The sequence below is a fragment of the Pteropus medius genome, unplaced genomic scaffold, assembly GCF_902729225.1.
Source record: "Pteropus medius unplaced genomic scaffold, Ma_sr-lr_union100, whole genome shotgun sequence".
NCBI lineage: Eukaryota > Metazoa > Chordata > Mammalia > Chiroptera > Pteropodidae > Pteropus > Pteropus medius.
Genome location: NW_024346667.1, coordinates 4957776 through 4979779, shown reverse-complemented (window position 1 = coordinate 4979779; position 22004 = coordinate 4957776). Strand labels below are relative to the sequence as shown.

The window sequence follows — 22004 nt, the reverse complement described above, 5'->3', positions numbered from 1 at the left end:
AACAGGTAAAATGTTACATGGACAGAGTGAAAAGGGTATTGTCACAGAACAATGATTTTTTTTGCAGGAAAAGTATTACAGATCTCGGTCTTCCTTTTTTATGAATCAGTTTGTATCTGCTGAATTTATTGAATGGGAGTACTTTCCTCTTATAACAACCATTTGTGAATGTGCATTAAGTGTGCTTTACATATATTTTCTCCTTCAATTGTTATAATCTCCCTTTTTCAGATTTTTATGGTTCCCTCCATTTTAACAAATAAGAAAACCAAAACAAAGAGAAGTTAAGTGACTCATCCAAGGTAAACAAGACTGTAAATAGCAGATCTACAGCTAGAACAGAGATGCATCTGTCCCCAAAGCCCCTGCTGACTTATTCTAAATTAGATTTCTCTAAGTATTGCTATGGTATCAATTCTACCTTTCACGAAACACTTGTTTAAAGACTATGCTAGGGGCAATGCCAACCACAGACTAGTGTTAGAGGAAAAAGGAAGACAGAGTCCCTGTTGCAAGGGACTTATAATTTACGAAACTGACACTATACAACTGGGTTTGTGGTACAGTGGAACAATCTTGAATCAAAAGATCTGGGACTAATGTCTGGCCCTGACCACATCTGGGACCAGAGCCTCAAGAAAGTTAGAATGTCCCTGTGTTCAAGCTACCTCTTCTGTAAAGCAGAGCTAACTGCTCACTTGGCAGGCCTGTTGTTGGAAGCAGGGCTATAATATGCATGAAAGCATTTATAATGATTAATCAACATCCATTCTAAGATTTTACAGGTTCCTTATCCCAAATACTTGGAGCCAGATCGATTTGTCCTGGAATCTGGAATTTTCCAAGTTTTATAACGGTAATATTGTGCATATGCCTACTAAGATTTGGAGTGGCACACCATAATCGAGCACTTAATATTCTGCAGCAAAATGAAAAAAGAGACTCCTTTGAGGGATTAAAAAAAGAAAGAAAGGAACATGAATAGCCTCATGTCAGTTCAAGTCAAGTTTCTCACTAAATGAGTTTTTAAAACTTTCCATTGTGAGAGCTTTGGGATTTCAGAACTACAGATAAAGGATTGTGGATCTTTATTATTCAGAAGCCAACATGAACTATGAGCAGTGAACACAGGAAATCTCAATGCTGAAGGGATCCTTGATATTGGTCCTCAGAAGCAAATAAGATTTAGATCTCCAGCTGGTGTGCAGTTCTGAGAGTCTGGAGCAGCCCTTTTCATGAAAAACAGGTGGACCCTGAAGTATGGCTGCCAGGTGAGCGAGCAGTGAGAAGGACTTGTTATGTTTCCTTCCTAACAAGGTTCAAGGGCTTTCTTTGTTCTTAGTGACTCCAAATCAGAAGAGTGAGAGGAAATTGGAAATGTTGCTTTGGAGAGTCATAGCCAAATATTTGAGAAAACCAGAAGAACTCAGGATCTAATCAAGTTTACAGGCAGATAACAAAAATCTCAAAGACAGTGAACAGAATGAGAGTCTAACTGCTTAAGCTATAGCCAATCAAATAATTTCCTTTCTTTGCTTCCATTTCTTCTGTATCAAATATTTCCCCTAGCTCCTGTCGATGGTAAAGTGGTATTTAAGACATTCTGTGATTAGTCTTGATAGTATATTAAAGAATCGTAGAAAATCGGTTTAAGACATGGTTCAACTTAGCTAAAAATTATGGGACAACTAACTGATCAAAGGCTTATTCCTGAAACTGGGGTGAGGGTGTTGATCAATGAAATATAAGATAGGAATAAGTACGTGAATACATTTTGGAAAGTGAGATAATATAATCTGCCCTAAATCCCAGTTACATAGGATGACTGGGTTCTAAAGAACTAGAGTCCAGCATGGAGATTATAGTTAGTAATACACTGCATACTTGAAATTTGCTGAATGTAGATCTTAAGTGTTCTTACCACTCACTCACTATATGAGCTGATGGATGTGTTAATTATCTTGACTGACTGTGGTGATCATTTCACAATGTATACATATAAGCAAAACATCAGGCTGTACACTTTGAATATATACAATTTTTATTTATTAATTATAACTCAATAAAGTGGGGGGGGGAGAAAAAATGCCCTTTTACCAAGCAAGTTTGCTTCTAGAGCTCTATCTACTTTTCACACGAACTGTGTAGCACGGATTCAATAACCAACTTTTATCATGAATACATATAATAGTGAAGGGCTAAATCAATTTATTTTCTATATTGCTAGTTTGACACAGCCCTGCCCTAAGCCTGGAGTGGTGAGATAGAGACACATTGAAGCTATGAAATTCAGGATGTCACAAAAAATAAGGATAGAATATTAATAAATATACACATCAAAAGAGAAACATTCATTTGGTGAAAATGAATAGAAAAAGGAAACAGGAATTAGATAAAAGCATGAAATAATTAAATTATAGAGCTTTACTGTGAAAAACCACCTAATTTTCAATGTAATCCAATTATTCGTTTCCATTATGTAATTTTATAGCATCTTCATGGCTTCTATGGATGAGACAAATAGCAGCAACAGTACTAGCAAAATAGGTTATTTCAGAAGTAATATCAGTAAAATTGAAGTGATTGAATTTTTAAAAATATTGACAGTCATCACAATAAATAGAAAAGAGGCTCAGAACACGTAGATATTTTATAAGAAAAAATTCTTCTATCGACAGACAAATATCTTAGTAACCACCAACAAATGGGTTCTCGGCAATTTTCTTACAAAGAGCTTTCAAGACATATATATTAGAAAGAGAAAGAATAAGAGGGAAAACACAAACTGTCAAGGTTATTCTATAAAATTAAAGGTCTTTTGTCAAAGTGAAGTTCATTGTTTTAAATAAATTTATCATGGCTTGGAATCCAACATCTTGAACCTAAAATATCTTGTCTGAGTTCGTTTATTCTTCTGATTCAGTCTAGACTATTTAGAGAACAGACTACCCATCATTAACAACATTGTTATCTTCATCTTTGCCAACCTTTTTGATTAGGAGCATATGCTGCTGGTAGATACTGCACAGAATGATTGACAGATGAAGACTTCACTCTGTAGAAATGTACAGTTCATCATAGAAGAAATTTATAAATATTATGCAGGCAACAGAATAAACACTGCACACTGGATCTCAAACATACGTGTGCGCGCACACACACACACACACACACACACACGCTGCTTGCTCTCATACATCCTAGGGCAAACACAAGGAACACTGGAGACAGTTTTAGGTCCAAACAAGATGGTTAGGAAGTTGTTAAAAACCTATTATTTGGGGGTAGGGCAGGGCTTAGGATGAGATGAGCCAAATAGAGGATGAGACCTTGAATATGAACTACCTACAGGAAGGATGCCTCTGTTCTAACAAAACTAGAATGTGTTGTGCTTTGTTAGAGGATTTTTCTTCTACGAAACAAAGATTTTTTACAAAAGAATATCCTGATTCTGATTCACGCACATCATTGCCTTAGTCCATTCAGGCTGCTATAACAAAATACCATAGGCTGGGAAATTTATAAACAATAGAAATTTATTTCTCACAGTTCTGGAGGCTAGAAGTCCAAGATCAAGGTACCATCATGGCCAGATTCTGGTGAAGGCCCAGAGGCTGTCAAATTCTGGCTGTGCCCTCAGATGATATAGAGACTAAGCTCTCTGGGGTCTCTTTTATAAGAGCACCATCTTTCGTGAGGGCTCCACCCTCATTACCTAATCAACTTTCAAAGGCCCCACCTCCTAATGCCATCACCTTGGGTATTAGGTTTTCAACATATGAATTGGAAGAACATAAATATTCAGACCATGGAAATTATCAACCTGGAGACTGTCTCTTCTTTGATTTCTAAAAATTATCAAAACCTACCACATAGTCTATAAATACTTTCTAAATATCTTGAAAATAAAATACATTTGGCTGGCAGGAAAAGAATTCATACCCTTTTGTTTAACCTGGGAAAGGTTTGTGGAGAGATGGTGTGGTTAAAGATGCACTTGAATATTGCCAAAGATACTGGTAAGCTGCGAGGAAAAGCAAGCATTTTCATAGAGTAAGTCTGTGGAGTAGGTACAGTATGGAAACAGACAGAAGTAAACAAGGAGGCTTAAATTAAATATCTGGCTTGATTTTTTAAAATTCCACTGCCAATGCTCCTAATTAATGCACTGCTTTTTGGCAGTAAAAAAAAAAGTTTCTGGCATCAAACGATCTTATTTCTATTAAGATAATTTCTACATACATTTTTACAAAATCATCTGAAACCAACTAATTAGCAACAGATGTTTGACTACCACAGGATTGGATCAAACTGGTTATTCAATTCTAAGATGGCCTTTTACAATTGCCTCAAAATCTATTAAGAATATATTTCTGAAGCCATGGATAAACATTTGCGTGTGCATATATTGAGCTTTAAATAATCTCATAGATTTGAATTAATCTAAACTCCTCTGTTTACTCCCGCTTTTGTTTCCTACATTTTTTTTCTTACATGAAAAAAAGATTCCTGAAACCATATAGTCAGGGGTTGATAAAATCTAGCCCAAAAGATCGTGTTACTTTTTCACATTTACTTATAATAAATATATTTAGACTCATTTTGTCTCCAGCAATTCATGACGTAAGTAGGTAGATTCTCCCACTAATTTCAAAAGAGAAAGATTAGACCAGAAATGTGTTAGCAGTACCTGTCTACACAAGGGAGAAGTAAGTAAGCGGATCAAAAAGAAACAAGGAAAGTCTCTAAAATAGACTTAGTGAAAAAGTAAAAGTGCATAACAATGTGTATAGTAGGCTATCGTTGCTGTAATATAATTGGAAATTGGACGAACTGTTTCTAAAATGTATCTGTAAATGTAAATGGTCAGGAATAGCCAAGAAAATTTTTAAAATGAAGAACAAAGCTAAAAGAATACATATATCGTGACCTAATACAAAGCTAAAATAATTAAAAGAGAATGTAGAGCTAGTGCAGTTAGATAAATAGGACAAAAATAGGGTGTCCCGAAATAGACACACACATATAGTCACATGATTCATGACAAAAGTGACACCGGTGCAATGAGGAAAGAATTATCATTTCAGTAAATAGTGCTGGATCAACTGAATATCTATACTGAAAAAAAAATTAAATAAACCTTTTCCCCCACTTGATTAAAAAAATGAGTGTAAAACGTAAAACAATAAAGTTTTTGTAACAAAACATAAGAGAATACCTCATGTCCCTAAGGCAAACAGATACTTCTTAAAGGAGCAGAAAAACTACTAGTTGTAAAGGGAGACAAATTGATAAACTGAGCTTTATCAGAATCAAGAACTTCTGTTCCTCAAAATACGCCATTAGAGAAGTGAAAATGCACGCCACAGAACAAGAGAAGGTATGTGCAATAAATACGTCCAACAAAGGATTTGCATGCAAAAAATATAAAGAATTCATACAAACAATAAGAAAAAGAAGCCAACAGTACAATAGAAAATGGGTAAAGAATTGAATAGACACTTCACAAAACAAGTTATACGAATAGCCAATAAACATATGAAAACATGTTCAATTCATTAGTCATCAAGGATATGCAACGTAAAGCCCTAATGTGATATACCACCATGCAGGTATCAGAATGCTATAAAGACATTAAATACCAAACACTGCAGAAGACATGGAGCAAATGCTGGTACAACCATTTTGAAAAGTTGTTTGGCTTTCTGATGACCTAGCAACTCCACTCCTAAATATATACTCAATATAAATGCTTACATTTGTTCACCAAATTACATTTATGAGACCGTGAATAGAAGCACTATTTGTAATTGCCTAAAATGGATACCATCAATTATAGAATAGATTTTAAAATTATCATTATAAACCAATGAGAATGAGTGAACTACACACAACAGCATGAATGATTATCCCAAATGACGTTCAGCAAAAGAAACAATAAAAACACATACTGTATGAATCAATTTACTGGCAGTTTAAAAATAGGCAAATAATGTTTGGTGTTAGGTCTCAATAGTGATTACTCTTAAAGGGTGAGAGAGTGGAAGGGTTAGTCACGGCAAGAAGCCAGGACAGGAGCTTCTGGGTGCTAATAATGTTTCTTCATCTGCTTCCATGCATGTGCTCATTTTGCAAAAATCCAATAAACTGTACTTATGACTTGTGCACTTTTCTGTAAGCATTCTACATGTCAATTTAAAAGTTTGCCAAAAAAAAAAAAAAGACATGAAACAAATTGAAGGTGCCTCCACTGTCCTAAGATGGGTCAGTATGGACATCAGAAAGGATAGGTTCAGCAATGTATGAAACAGATCCAATCTATTAAATTCCAAGAATTTATAAGAAAACTAGGAAAAAAATCATCAGTATTCTTTGGATACAGTAAATGTGCCAGCTCATTATTCTAAAACCTGATAAAATAAAGAGAAATAATCAAGCATCATCCTGCCTTTTCTGTATGAATTATATTTCAGAGTAATCAAAATAGTTGATAAGAGAACATTCTCCTTTGTTGAACATTCAAGATAATAAATGCAAAATAAATAATAGAATTCGAAAATCACCATATTGCAATCCCTAATGAAATGTGTCTTGTAAAGCAATAAGCAACACACAGCACCACCTAAATAAACCAAAAATTAATCAGGTCGCTGGCTCTGAATGTCGGTTTATAGGAAATGTGATAAAAGAACACATTAAATGAATTCCAAGGATGCAATCAGCCACATTCAGAATGTAGCAAATTTACAGGGCAAATGACCTGATTTCCTCCAAAAATAAATATCCTATGAGAAAACGGTGGGGGAGGGCAGTGGCTGACTATTATAAATTGAAACTTAAGGAATATAGCAATCAAATCAATTTGTGGACTTATTTGGATCTTGATTCAAATAAGCCAGCTATTAAAAGACATTTTTAGATAATTCGTAAATTTTTTAATGGAATGAATATTAGATATTATTGTTAATTTATTGTGGTCATGTTTTTTAAAAGTCATAATCTGTTAGAAATATTATTGAACTATTTATGAATGGAATGATATAATGTCTGGTATTTGCTTCAAAATTTCCCTACAAAGGAAAGGGGGTAGTGATTTATGAAACAATATTGGCCAATTGTTGATTGACAATCATTGGTACTCTCTACCGTATATACGATGATTCGCTTTTAATTCTGTTTAAAATTTTATACATAAAGACTTACCCCATCCCTAGCTTTCACCAAGAGATCATAAGTGTCTGGATCCTTTTCCCTGTCGATATCTTGAGAAACACAGATTTGGCCATCACGTGGGTCGATCTGGAAGGCCTGGGGTGCTCCGTAGCTTTGGAATCCGTCGTAAAGAGAATACTCGATCAAGCCATTGAGTCCTGCATCTGCGTCAGAGGCTGTTACCTACGAGACAGGAGGTTGCCCAGTGAGGAGGTCGAAGTGCTAGCATCACTTTTCAGTTGGTCATGAATTGCCATCATGATTTGCACAACCAAGTACCCCCTGTAGCTGTTCACACAGTGTAGGCTTTGTTTTTCTCTCTCTCTCTTCTTACTTTCTATGACAAATCTCCCTCACTGTTCTCCTCCTCTTGCAAGTTCTCTTTTTCAGTCTGTTTTGCCTGTTCCTATACTTTCATGGGCTCTCTAGAGGTTTGGGTTCCTTGGGGCTCAGCCCTCAGTCCTTTGGTTTTCTTATTTTTCTCACTATATCTAAGTGATCTTATCCAATCTTAGGGGTTTAAAAACATCCACATGCTGACAGCTTGACAACATATCTACGGATTCCCTCTCATAGCTAAAGCCTTCATGCAATGGGTTCAACACTCCCCCCACACCTTTCTGAGCAGCAAGGGATGGGGAGAGAAACCAAGGCCATAAGTGGCACAATTACTAGTAATCCAATCCGACTGATGAAAATCACCCTGGAGTATGAGGTTTGAACTTCTCGAGCCAGATTTCCTTTCAGAAGTGATTGAGTACCACATGGAGGCCCCTGGCCCAGAAGGTGCATTGGGATAATATCCAACCAGTGTTCTACTTGCCAAAATAGGCACACTGCCATGGACCAATAACTGCCCAGAGGAAAGGGCAGCTTTCTCTTCAGCCATAAATATGTTTGGCCATAAATATGTTAGTGTGTTACTGTGCCTGGTAGAAAAGATGAAGCAACTGGAATTGTGAAAGCACTTAACATATTTATACTAATTGTGGGAGTATACAGTGAGAAATATAATAAGCCATATAGAATCTAAAATAGTTTGGAACTCATAGGCTCAGTATAATTCTCTTGATTTGTAACCCAGTTAATAGTAAGAGCAAACATCTAAATAGCACTTACAATAAAAGAAGTACTTTAAGGGAAGATCATCCAAAAAAAAAGGAAGAAATAAAAATACACTATATGCTATAGAACAGGTACTACCTTAATTGCTTAACATACATACTTATAACCTATAATGAACTCCATTTTACAGATAGAAAAGTCAGTAACTTACCAAAGATCACAGAGCTAAAAAGTGCCAAAATCAAGATTCAAATGTGGGCAGTTGGACAGCAGAGGACGTGCTCTTAGTGATCACACTACCTTGCCTCTCAAGTCTTACCCCTTCTCAGTTCATCTTTTATTTACTGAAAAAGTATCCCCTCAACTCTCCAAATCCCCTGACCTTCTTCCAGTGCATAATTTCTTAGACGGTGTGTAACACCGCTCCAAGTAACTGTTTCCTTCAAGTGCACATGGCTTTCTCACTAGAAGATCATTAACATGAAGAAAGGTAATTGGCAGTAAAGCCTGTGCTCTGGATTCTTAAGTTGAACCTTCTATTCCATGTGGTCAAATTCCAACTGAGTTCCAAAAAGTAGAAAAATAGATAGAGTGATGACAATTGGAAATAAAAGAGAGTTAAGCAGATTAATTCGGAGAGTCCAACATCCAACTAACAGACATCCCATGAAAAGAGAATAAAGAACACATAAAATTAAAGGAAGGAGCAGCTATTTCTCTGGATCATAGGACACGTATGGGTGAGGCCTCCGAAGTCACTATGATAGAGGAACAGAGAGCGGAAGAGACACTCTTATTTTTAACTTTCTTAACCCAGAAGTTAAGTTCAGCTCATATTTCACTGGACAGAACTAGGCCCCAACCTAACTTAGAGACTGGAAAATGTAGATCGCGAAGACATTTGGTGAATACAAATTATCTCTGCCACTAGTGCCTTTATATCTTTATATGGAGACAAGCATGTAAGATTATGTAGGTCTCCACATATGAAGTAAAATTTAAGCAAGTGAAAAGTCATACCCAGAGAAGACTCCCCAGTGTGATCCTACTACGGATTTAGTTGGGGCAGTTCTACGTATTTCTGTAAGGCTTTTAGGAGGAAGGCAAAATAGAAGACAGTCAATCACCTACATTATTAGTATTTCTACTGTACTCATTTACACTTATTATGCTTCTCAAATGAAACCCCAAACCAATAATATGTTCAGCTGAAGTTCTCAATAAGCTGGATCCTTCATCCTATTTTACCTTGAGAATATAACTGGAATGTGGCTTTTGGGGCTATTTGTGTAGTCTAGCCAAATGGTCCTCAATCAGGGGCAAGTTTGTCTTCACACAGACATTTGGCAATGCCTGGGGACATTTTTGATTGTCACAGCTGTGGAGAGGGCACTGCTGGCATCTAGAGGGTTGAAGCCATACATGCTGCTAAACACCCTACAATGCACGGGACAGACCCCACAACAAACAATTCTCTGACCCAAAATGCCAACAGGACCCTCTTCACCTGAGGAACCTCTTAACCATTGGCAATATTATTTCCCTCTTTAATTGTCTTTAATTTTTTTTCAACTAATGACACAGTCTTTTAAGTTTATCTTTACTCTCATCTATCTTATATTCTCTGGCAAAATTTTATCCTGTGCAACTAGCTAACATGTTTGTGAGCTATTCTTCTCATCAGATGGGCTGAACCAGGAAACCCACAAACTTCCCCACTACAAAGAAGTAAATTCCAAGTACATTTGGTCTATTCCATTCTGGCAGCTGTTAATAATTTAGTAGCCTCAAGTTCCCAAAGACACCAAATATATCTTCTAAGACCATATGGTATTCTCAATAACTTTGGCTTGACTAGAAGATAAATACAATGAACTTTGAATTCTAAAACTCATTCTCAGCCTTTAATGGCACATATTAACAAGTAATTTAGCTTATATAAAACAAGTTTCCTTATTTCCACTTTCAAAACCTTTTTCTCATCTGGACTTTTGGCAAAGCAAAATATAAGGAGTCAAAGTGGGATATGAGTCTGATCTCAATTTATGTTAGCAGTTCACATTCGGAGTTTCAGAATCATAAAATAAGAATGTATTCCTCCCTGTTTTTCCTCAACTCCCTAAAAATTTTGACCTAGTACTCCAGAACAACATATTCCATCTTTTAATATTTGGTCTTGAATGACTACAATTAATTTGGCATCTCTATGAGGTCTAAATTTCCCAATATCCACTGACTTACACATAAATGTAGGCAATTTAAATAATAGGAAGTGGAAATGGCTTTGTCAGATCTTCAAGAGAAAATCCTAATTAGTAAATAAGCTCAGTAGGCCCTTTCTTCTGAGATAGCTGCTTAAATCAAAGAATCAGAGAATTAGCTAGTCAGTCTACTATCACAATCTTATGGTGCTAAAGTAGGGATCTAGAGGAGATCTCGGGAGGGTTTTTCCTTGTATCTACTCAAAGAATCACATTTCAGCACTCAGTGCCTTCCCTGTGTTCCTCACCTCGATCTCAGTTTATCTGTTTTAGACTGAGATAAATTTGATGATTTTACTTTTAAGTTAATTTCAACTCAGAACTGGTCTCCTTTAGCCTGATCTTTCACAAATTTAATGGAGACATTATAAAAATGCAAAATATTAATATGATATTAGTATTTCCCTAATTCCATCATTAGTTTTCTGAAATTTAAAGAATTTTTACCACTTCTTTAAGTGTTAAATGAAAGATATTCCTTTAACATCTGGATAAGGATTTCTCCACATGAACGTGTCATAGAGACAGAAGACAAATTGAGAACACTGACTCTTGAAAAAATGTTCGCACGTTCCACAGTGGAATGGATCTATCTGCGTCCCCCTCACGAGCATAGCCCCGCCACCACCACTGCCCTGGCCCATTTTGGAAGGTCTGATCTTCAATAACTGGGCAGCTTTGTTGGAGGTCACTTGCCCAGCCAATCACATCAGCACCCAAAAACCCAAAAGTTAACCCAAAGTGATAGGGTGATATATTGTCAGTCATATCATTTAATTAAATGGCATGTATAGAAAAGCCTCAGCGCCCAATCAAAAAAAAAAAAATGACCAAACAAAAAAGTCCTAGAAAAAATGTCTGCACTTTAAATAAAAGTTTAAATTAAATAATTCATTTTAATTTTTTCTTACAATAATTTCCAAAATTATATGTGATATCCATGAGCATAGAACAGTTTGTTTGAAGAAACAAAGTTATTGATACAACAATCTTACACATAGAACTTTAAACAGAAAGAAGAAAAAAAACAAATCACAAAATAGTTTTACATTTGAAGCACTTGGCCAACCAGTGATCCTGCAGCTAAAACATGATTAAAATATTTCAGTGGAAACTGGATTTAGCATTGGGACCAACTTGTCCTAATAGATGGTCTCCATATGCAAGTATGCCACTCTCTGAACACAATTTTAGCAAGTTTACCAATGACCTATATCTTACTAAGTCTAATAATCAAGTCTGGGGCCTTATTTTCTACAGCGTTCAGCCACATCTCACACAATTAACCATCTTCTTCTCATTGAAACACTTCATCAGACACCACACTCTGACACTCCTCCGCCTCCTACAGCTTACTAACTCCCTTCAGTTTTCTGGCTTTGAATACTACAGCGCCCTAGAGCTCAGTCATTGGACCATTTCTCATTTCAATCCACACTCATGGCCCATCGTGGACATTGCCCACTGTGGACAACTCTAATAAATCTGACTTGCATTTTATCTTAACCATCAGACCATTCCTTCTGTACCTCAGGAGAACACCCCTCAGCCTTGTCTGCTTGCAATATCCTGTAATCTTTGAGCTCTTGCTACACTTGTTTGAGTTCTATATTTTCCTTATCCTCCTCCAAGTCTTGCTGGATTATAGAGTCAAGTTTATGATTGTGAAATAAAAACTAAACAACAACAAAAGAACAAGATATTTCAAAACACCCATTAAACACTCATTGACTAATAATTTTTTTATTCCTAAAACACACCTATTAACCAAGCTATATCATCAGAGAACTGGCAAAAGAAAAGGGGGGAAAAGTTGTCTTAGGGCATGTGGAACTATTCAGAAATTGGGAAAAAAAACTTTTATTTTCACCTTTTAAAATATAATTTCAGAGAAACTGATAGAACTGTTAGGCAAATAAATTGATTATATACTCTCAAGTAACAGTAAAAAAAAAAGTTACTGTTCTGATAACATGTTTTTATTGCTTTAATTGGAGAATGGGATTAGGACACAAATAATCCTACTATGTATTGCCCCACCATCTCCAAAAAAAGCAGCAGCCAAAGGAAATTTTGCGAAGGAGACCAATGGGTGGGGATAAGGAGGTAACTTGTCTTATGTGGTATTACAAAATAAACAATTAAAACAGTATAATCTAAAAATAGAATTGGTAGGCAGATTGAACACAAAAAGCAAGACCTGAAACAGATGCTGGCAAATCTAAATTTTTTGTATATTACAAAGGAAACATCATAACCCATTGAGAAATGTGGATTTATCCACATAAATTGCTAGAAAAAATTGGCAGAGTATTTGAAGAAAAAATCAAGTTTGATATTAACCTCACACCAAAATAAGTTCTACGCGACATGCTAAATATAAATAATAAAATTATTTACAGCACAACGAATATATATAGGAATAATTGGCTGATTCTTATATTGAAAAGAAATTTCAAAGCAAAAAGGAATTACAAAACTAAAACAGATGAACAAGAATCACAAAGAAAAAAATTAATACAATGACTGCATAATTATTTAAAACTCTACTATGTCAAAAACACCATATACAAAAATATTTAAAGGCAAATTAGGTATGATATCTACAACACATATAAAAAAAGTTAATGTTCTTAATATGAACATAGGTCTTTAAAAATAAAAATATATTGATTTTGTAACACAAAAGAAAAACAAGCAAAGGATATAAACAATTCATAGAAGAATAAATATATTTAAGATATTTGACTTCACTAGTAATCAAATAATTGAAAAAAGAAATAATATTTTTCAAATATTGGCAACCATTGAAATTAGCAACCATTAAAATAATTGGCGACCATTAAATAAATAGCAATTTGGGAACTATTAAAATAATAGTAAGTTGGCAACCATTAAATAACATATTAAGTGATGGCAAGGATGAAATAAATATGCATTCATTTTTAAAGTCTATCTGAAAAATAACTTTGCTTTTACTATATACAAATGGTAAACATTCTCCCAAACCTAAAAACGCATGCATCCCTTTTGACCCAATTAGCATATTTCTAGGAATATATGTAGACAGCTATTCGTATGAAAAACATATACATAATATATCATTATTTATTCAAGAAACCAAATGTCCAACACTAAGAGTTAAGTGAATTTTATGTAATTCATCCATAAGAGAAGAATTTGATGTCACCATGAAAACTAGATATTTTAAGACACATGTCTAATAAAAAAGAAAGGCAACTATATAAAATATCCCATTTATACAAAAAATATCCAACAAATAAAATAAAAATTAAAAAGAAATAAGCCAGAGATGGGAACACTTCCAAACTCATTTTATGAGACCAGCATTATCCTGATTCCAAAACCAGGCAAGGACACTATAAGAATATTACACATCATATTACAATATCCCTTATGAACACAGATGCAAAAGTCCTCAACAAAATGTTAGCAAACCAAATTCAACAATTCATTAAAAAGATGATACTATCATGATGAAGTGGGATTTATTCCTGGGATACAAGGATGTGAACCACTCACTAATCATCCACTAATCAATCAATGTGACATTAACAGAACAAAGGATAAAAATCATATGATCATCTCAGTAGATGCAGAAAAAAGCATTTGACAAAATTCAACATTCATTTATCGTAAAAACTCTCAACAACATAGGCGTATAGGGAATGTACCTCAACAAAAGTCATATATATCAAGCCGTCAGCAAACATCGAACTAAATGATGAAAAGCTGAAAGCTTTTTTCTAAGATCAGGAATGAGACAAGGATGCCTACTCCACACTTTTATCTAACATAGTATTGAAAGTTCAAGACAGAGCATTTAAGAAAAAAAAGAAATAAAAAGCATCAAAATCAGAAAGAAACAAAGCTGTCTCTAACTGCAGATAGCATGATACTATATGTAGAAAACACTAAAGACTCCACAGAAAAAACTATTAGAACTAATCAACAAATACAGTAAAGTTTCAAGATACAAAATCAATATACAAAAATTATATGCATTTCTATAAATAATAATGAACTATCAGACTATCAGAAGGAGATATTAAGAAAACAATCCTATTCACAATTAAATCAAAAAGAGTAAAATACCTAGAAATGTATTTTCATTTGACTTAAAATTTTTAGTTATTCGAGGAAAGAATTCTTATTACCATTTTATAGATTTGAAAACTGGATGATATAAATATTTGTCATATTGAAGTGACTCCAGTCTAATGTGTATCAGGGGCTCTTTTGAGATACTGTATTTGAGTTGGATTTAGAGGCGAGTTTATTCTCCATTCATTGCTGCCTCCATATTCTATTTCTATAGGAAAGCTAAACTCAAAGAGGGCGGAGGAGGAGGAGGAGAAGGGAGAGGAGGACTCTTTTATGAAGATCCCATGACCCTATAATTAAACACATACAAATACACAAACACTCAAATCAAACAAAACTAAACCCCCCAAAACCCTCCAATGTACCTTTACTAAAAGGGATCAAAGGATGTTAAAGTTAGAGGAACCGAGTCACCCACCCCACAGCCCATGAAGCTCTTCCAGTGCTTCTCCACCAATGGCTCTGTTTCGATGAGGTCAAATCTTCCTTCCCAGGTAAGAGAGCCATCTTTAAAAGAATAATTAACTGATATTTATGGTATAAAAATTAGGTTGCCAGTAGCTGATCCATTGGTACTTTAAAAATCATGCTTGTCTTTGATTTAAGTATTTTAGACTGCCGATATTCTTAATAATCTATGGCAAAAGAACAGATAGAAATTCTGGTAGCAATTTTAAGTAAACCGGCTGACTCAATTGATTCAAAAATCAATTCACTTTTGTCTACGGCCATGCCACCTTGAACAAGCCAGATCCAGTCTAATCTCAGAAGCTAAGTAGGGTTGGGCCTGGTTAGTACTTGGATGGGAGACCACCTAGGAAGACCAGGTGCTATAGGCATAAAAAATAAAAAATAAGGAATTGTAAGCTGACAAGGTCCTTGCAGTCTGCGAGGTCAACCAAGAGTTGCCTTGCCTTAAAAAAAAAAAAAAAAAATCAATTCACTTTAATATGATAAGTAATTCATACACAAACACACATACACAGCAGCCTAAAATATACTCACATCATCTTTAACTTTCAGTTACACATGAAAAACAATGATGTCATTTTAGAAATTATAACTGCATGAGTTTCAGTCTCTTTCTAATCATTTATTATTGACATTAATAGTGTTAGAGTAATAAGAGTAAAATTCTATTAGCTCTGGTTCTTCTGATCATCTAATTTGTATTCTGTATTATTTTCACAAACAATATCACAATATAACTCCCTTAACTGTTCAAGACAACCATCATTTACAGCTACTTTGTACTACTCTTCATCACCAAACTAATAAAATGTGGTCTTTCAAAAACAAATCAATCTTTAATTAAATGTTTTCATAGCATTCTTACAGGTATCTGGAAACACAAAGACTTACATGATCAAAAACCTTTTGTGTATCCAAAAATGAACTTGTATTATAAACACTATATGATTATCAGAGATATTCACAATGTCTAATATCATAAATCTCTAAATGTCAAATTCGTAACAGGGTCTTAACTAAACATTTCCTCCAAGATTTTATTTTTCTGAAGCTCAGACATAAATTCTTTGGCCAGTATGAGCCTTATAGGAGATTTGACAGAAGAAATGGATTATAAAAGCTGATGCCCTATTTCTATTATTTCTTCCTACTTCAAGGATCTCACAATGCAATTTATTTTTAAATACGCCTCATATACATAAACATCAGTATTTTTAAGCTGTCTCCTTTTCTCTTTCTGGAATCCTTGCTTTGGTGATCTCATCCAGTCTCATGACTAAATTTCTCCTATTAAGACAACTCCAATTTCATATCTCTAGCATGAACCCTTTCCTTGTGTTCCAGACTCACATATGGCAGTACCTCCATGATCAGCCCACTAGTCATGGTTCATGGCATCTCACATTCAACATGTCCAAAATAGAAATTTCAATTTCTTTCCATCCACTACCCGAAGTCACTTCTCTCTCAGTCTTTTCCAATCAAATGGTATCTCCATCTACTCTGTGACTCAAGTCAAAAACCTGAGTTACTCTTCTAAACTTTCTCCACAAGAAAAAAATGTCTAGCGAAATAGTTATTAGACTATGTCCCTTACCTTAGAAGTAGAAGTTACAGAATGATGCCGAAAGATCAAGTGAGTTAAATACAGGCCAATGAACATCTACAAAAATACTCGACTTCGAAAATAATTAAATAAGCTCTGATCCAATATTTTTTTATTATTGTTTAATATTATTTTTACCTTGGGAAAATAAAAAATGATTGGGAAAAATAAAAAATGCTATCACGCCCAGTGAATATTGAAGATATACCCAATTTACAGTAAAAAATTGAAAACGATACAAGAAGTCCATCAAAAAAATGGAGTTGGTTAATTTCAAAGCTACACAGTGGAATAGCATGCATTTATTAAAAAGAATAAAGCAGATCCGCATATACACACATAGAAAAATAAATAAAATATATTAAGAGTAAAAGTTGTAAAAATTTATAGATCCAGTAAGGTCCCACTTTTGAATTAAAGAAATGATACCATGTGGTGCAATGGTCCTACTGCTTTTGAGTCTAGGGCATCACAGAATAAAGGAAGAGAATGGCTTTTCTAATGATCCTGGAGATGCAAGGATACTGTGGTAGGTAGGCGAGGGAGGGATGAACTCCCACCGTGAGAGATGTCTGAACACCCCTCTTGGGTATTCCACAGCTGTCCAGACCAAATGAAAGCCTTCTCCCTCACCTCCACCTCAGGACTAGATTCATCCCTTCTTCAGAGGCAATTCATCCCTTCTTCAAGGGCAGATCAGAGAATTCCTCGGGCTGGGTTTGCAAGGAGATAAGGTGCCGAAGAACAGAAGAAGAGTTCAAAAGACTGACAGACTGAGGTAAAGGAACACCTCTTCAAAAGAGGGGCCACATGCAAACAGGACTGCAGCCCAGTCCGGAAGCCAAGGAAAATGGACAGCTAGGCTAGCAGCCCCACACCTGACTTCACAACCCTCTAGCCACCATATGTGTGCAAGAATCTAGAACACAAAGGTGACTCTACATGTTTTGGGGCTCCACCTGTGTGTTCCCCAGCAGAGGAAGAAAATCAGATATGATTTTCTCTGCCAGCACCCACACACCTGTCCTCCTTCAACGTGAACAATAGGCGATGACGGCAATGGACCACGTGGCCCCACTGGGTCACTGAAAGGCAAGGCTCATTTCCTTTTAACCAGTTTCCTAACTCAAGATAGAAGATTATCGTGCAGAGTTACATAAATGTTACTATTTCCAGAGAAAACAAAGATCTGAAGAATATACCCCAAACTCCTAACAGGTGTTCTCTCTTGGGATGCACTCATGGCAAACATGCACTTTTTAAATGATATGTTTTTATAAGTAGTGTTTTCTATGGAGTCTGGTTCTTTTGATAATCTATTATGTATTCTGTATTATTATATATATATATAATCTTCCATATTGTGTGATTTTATATATATCTAATCTTCCATATTGTGTGATTTTTAAAGGCCACCCTCTCCCCACTTCACCCACAAAGGACACCCTGAAAGGCCTGCAAAGTCTAGAAAGGGCAGCTGGTTTTTGAATTTTTTTAAAAAAGGATTTATGTTTAAGCATCTCATTCTCTTTTGGGAATGAATATCATAAATTAGAACCATGTGACTTTTATCTTTTAGTTGTATTTCTCCTGTGTATGTTGTGTAAAACAAAGAGATACCCTAAATTTATGCCCAGGGGTCTTCCCAGTGGAAAGGCATACTCCCACAGATAAACACAAACAGGTGCACTCTAAAATCAAGGGGTGGGGAGGGGAGCAGGGGCATGAGTTTGAAAAATCCTAGTGAAAAGATGAATAGTGGAAGACCAAGTGAGGTTAAGTCTGTTACCGGAGAGTGGGGGTCCTCTCCCAGCACATTGTCCAGGTTCTTGATGTCTCGAACAAGGAATCGAGCAAGACACTGAAGTACAGCAGAAAAGAAAAGCTTCATTAGAAGAGAAAGTCCACTTCCAGACATGGAAGCGGCCTGAGCAAGAGAAGTGTGGCTCAAAAGACCTGGTAACAAAGCCTTTGTAGTTTTTATCCCCATTTGCTGTGGGTGGTTACTTGGAGTGGGCTTCCTTAATTAACAACTAAGATTGACAGGACCCAATGGTTCATCATTTGCTTTCTGCGCATGTTTGTTCCCAGAATTCAGTCTGTTATAATAAATTTCTGGGCATATGCATCATACTATAATGATGGTATAATGAGGCTCAGGTGAGTTGAAGGTCGTTGGGGTGTTCACTGAGTAGGTGCGAGTGATTGACATAAACTGGCACCTAATTCTCTGCTTACTTGTGTCTTTGTGGAAGTTACTTTTAGCCTAAAAATGCCTTCTGGTTTGCTTAATTGTGGGTGGATTAGAGCGAACCTTTTCTAGGAAAGGATGACCTCAGTATCTTTGCAGGCAGACCTGAAACCCCCTAACTTTCCTGCCTAATTCTTTCCTAAGAGCCACGAACCCCCTTATTTTTAGTATGGATGTTGAGGAATGGGAGGTCTCTTCTGTATCTGCTTCCTGCTGAGAAGGGTCATAGTCCCTGCCTACAAGGGTTTCATGGAGCTCTTTCCCTTTCTGTCTCAGTCAGAAGTGCCACCTCAGTCCCTAGACAAGGAAAAGAAGATACAAACTTGTTATTTAAATCACATATATATTAATTTCTATTATTGATTTGCTTATTAAGTCAGTAAAGGGAAACAGGCTTGGTTAATATATTTCTTAAAGAGTGAAAAAGACCTTTAGACTAAGTCCCCTCCCCTCTCAGACTCTAAGGGCTCTGCCTGGCCTAACACTATTTCTGTTAACAATGGGCCCATGACCCTTATCAATAGCCAGAAGATCTGAGTCACTAGTTTCAGGGCAATTATCAAGATTTGAGGGAGAGGGCCTTTTCCCTAAAAATAGGAGGGAAGAAAACTTAACTAGGTTTACTGAAAAGATTAAGAACTCTGCAAGAGATGTCCCATGTCATTTCCTGCTAAAAGATTAAGAATTTTAAAAGTGATGTCCTGTGATCAAGTCCACAGCATAACTTCAGGCTGTGAGTTCCAATATGGGCTCTGACGTGTGGAAATATAGTTAACCATAATTTTCGCACCTGAAAAAGCAACGTAGTCACAATTGGCAAACGTTAAGGTTTGAAAACCGAGACTCCACTTAGCAGTTTTGCTTTCTCAAGGGAAAAGAGAAGGCAGTAAACGCAGATCTAATGGAAACATGGGCTACACTGCTTTGCCTCCCTGCCCCCCCTCAACACTTACAGAACTATATTTATCGTAAGTGAACTCTTTAGGGGAAATCCCATTACATTTCAGTGTTCCCTTTATAAAGACCTGCAGGGAAAAAATACTCCCAGGCTTTAGTTCCAGGAAAGTTGATACTTCTTCTCTTGAGCAGCTGAAATGCTTCTAACTCGGAGACTACATGAATCTTGTCACTCTGGCGAATTGTACCTTCTTTAATACACGTGCATGATCTTGCAGACTCTACTTCCACATATTAAATTCTTCCTAGCACCATCTTACTATGCCACTTCACTTTTCTTTTGTACCATTTTCCCTTTATTTTCGTCTTTCTGAATTTCATATAGTTTTGTTAGTTTCATATTTTTTTAATTAGGTGGAGTACAAAATACATTAACTTAAATAGCATCCTACAAAAATGGATGTTATAACCGTAACAGCTATGTGATTAATAACTGACCAAGGAATGCTAAGTTAGGAGATGTTTTTAGTCCAGAAGAGGCCAGAGGATCACTCTAAACATATGGTTAGAGACCATATGGTTAGAGATCTTTCCCTGCAAGGGAGGCCTTCAGTTGCCCAATGCCTTCCATGCCGGTTTGGTAATTCTGTCTAATTTACAAGCCCACTTGGCCGCTGGTCTGAAAGAATATTCTCTAATTGGCTTTAATGGTAATAATGATGACATTATAATTCCAATTTGTTGACTCCTGAGACCTTTTAATTGGCTCTGAACTCAGGAAGGGAACAGAGTTGATTGAGTCCCCAGTGGCGACACTTCGCATTCACAGTTTCCATGGTGTCCCTAACCCACCTTTATAACTTATCTTCTCTTATTTAGCTTTTAATGCTTGTGTTCCTGTCAAAACACATAACCCACTGTTTCACACACTCCTTGCCCTAGGCTTTGTCTCCCGGTGTTCTCTCTGCATGGAATTTCTCACCCCCTTCAGTTCAATATAATCAAATCCTACTCATAATTCATTCACTTATTTGAACACAAAGCCCAATGCAATTGAAACCTCTTCCAAGAAGCCCTCCTTGATGAATTCGGCTGAGTAATCATTCTTTCCACTAAAATCCCATAGGCACTTATCTATTTCATTGTTATAATACTGACTATTCCCTAATTGAGTTATTTGTACATCTTAAATCTTTCTGCCATTATTTCTTTAAATAGGACCTCAAGGAATTTGTAGCAATTGAATAACTTAAGAGAAGAGGAAAGAATCCTTGGTGAAATTATAGGCCAAACAAAAATTAAGAGCCGTGACTGTCTAACACATGCCCGTGTGGAGTGGTGGAGGCCCCAAGGCAGGCAGTAATAGCTAAGCGTAGACAAGGGCGTCACACTATGAAGCAGAACATGCAGTCAAACGTGTGCCATATTCTAATGACATTGGAAGATCCACAAAAGTTGGAATAGCAAAAAGACATAAACAGTTACTTAAGTGAACATTAATTAGGCAAATGTATCTTACATATTTGTTCAATCCTATTTCATCACACATATAATTTGTGCTAAGGACTGAATGACTGGTTATTTACTCTATGTCTATTCTTAACTTCTTTCATAAATTAAGCCAAATGTTTGAAATTAAAGCCGTCGAGGTCTAGGATACCTGTACTACATTCAAGAAGAAAGCCCATTTGTATTCCTGAAAATGGCTTGAATTAGGATATGGGATCCACTTAAATAACATAATGCATAGTATAAAATAAAAACAGTTCACTTATACCTCTTAAGCTTCTTACCACACCCATGACAAACTGTGACAACACTGCGACGAACCCGATACTGCATCCTCTGCTTTGTCTACAATGCCGCCCCTCATCAGAGAGAACTCTTTCTCTCACTCTTTAAGCCTAAGGGTCATTCTCAAGGATAAACAAAACATTTACTTTTTATGAGGGGTCTTCTTTTAAAAATGGCATTTCCTAAGAGCCAGGTTTCACCTTTCCCAACAAATTCTGTATGCTGCTTTCACAGTGAAAGTTTCTCAAAATGAGGAGACGAGGAAAGGGCTGAGCAGGAATTTTCCCTTCTCCCTCATTCACACACACACGAATAATGGAAC

At 36.0% G+C, this 22004-nt stretch overlaps 1 protein-coding gene and 1 pseudogene across 1 annotated transcript in view; one reads left to right on the top strand and one right to left on the bottom strand.

Annotated features, from left to right (window-relative positions):
- Positions 1-22004, bottom strand: part of DCHS2 (dachsous cadherin-related 2) — a 177609-nt gene that overhangs the window by 81848 nt on the left and 73757 nt on the right. The window contains exon 2 of the mRNA XM_039875917.1: positions 7204-7395. Coding sequence (XP_039731851.1) covers positions 7204-7395 — 192 coding nt within the window. The remainder of the gene's footprint in view (positions 1-7203; positions 7396-22004) is intronic.
- LOC120613556 (uncharacterized) lies at positions 15384-15502 on the top strand (annotated as a pseudogene).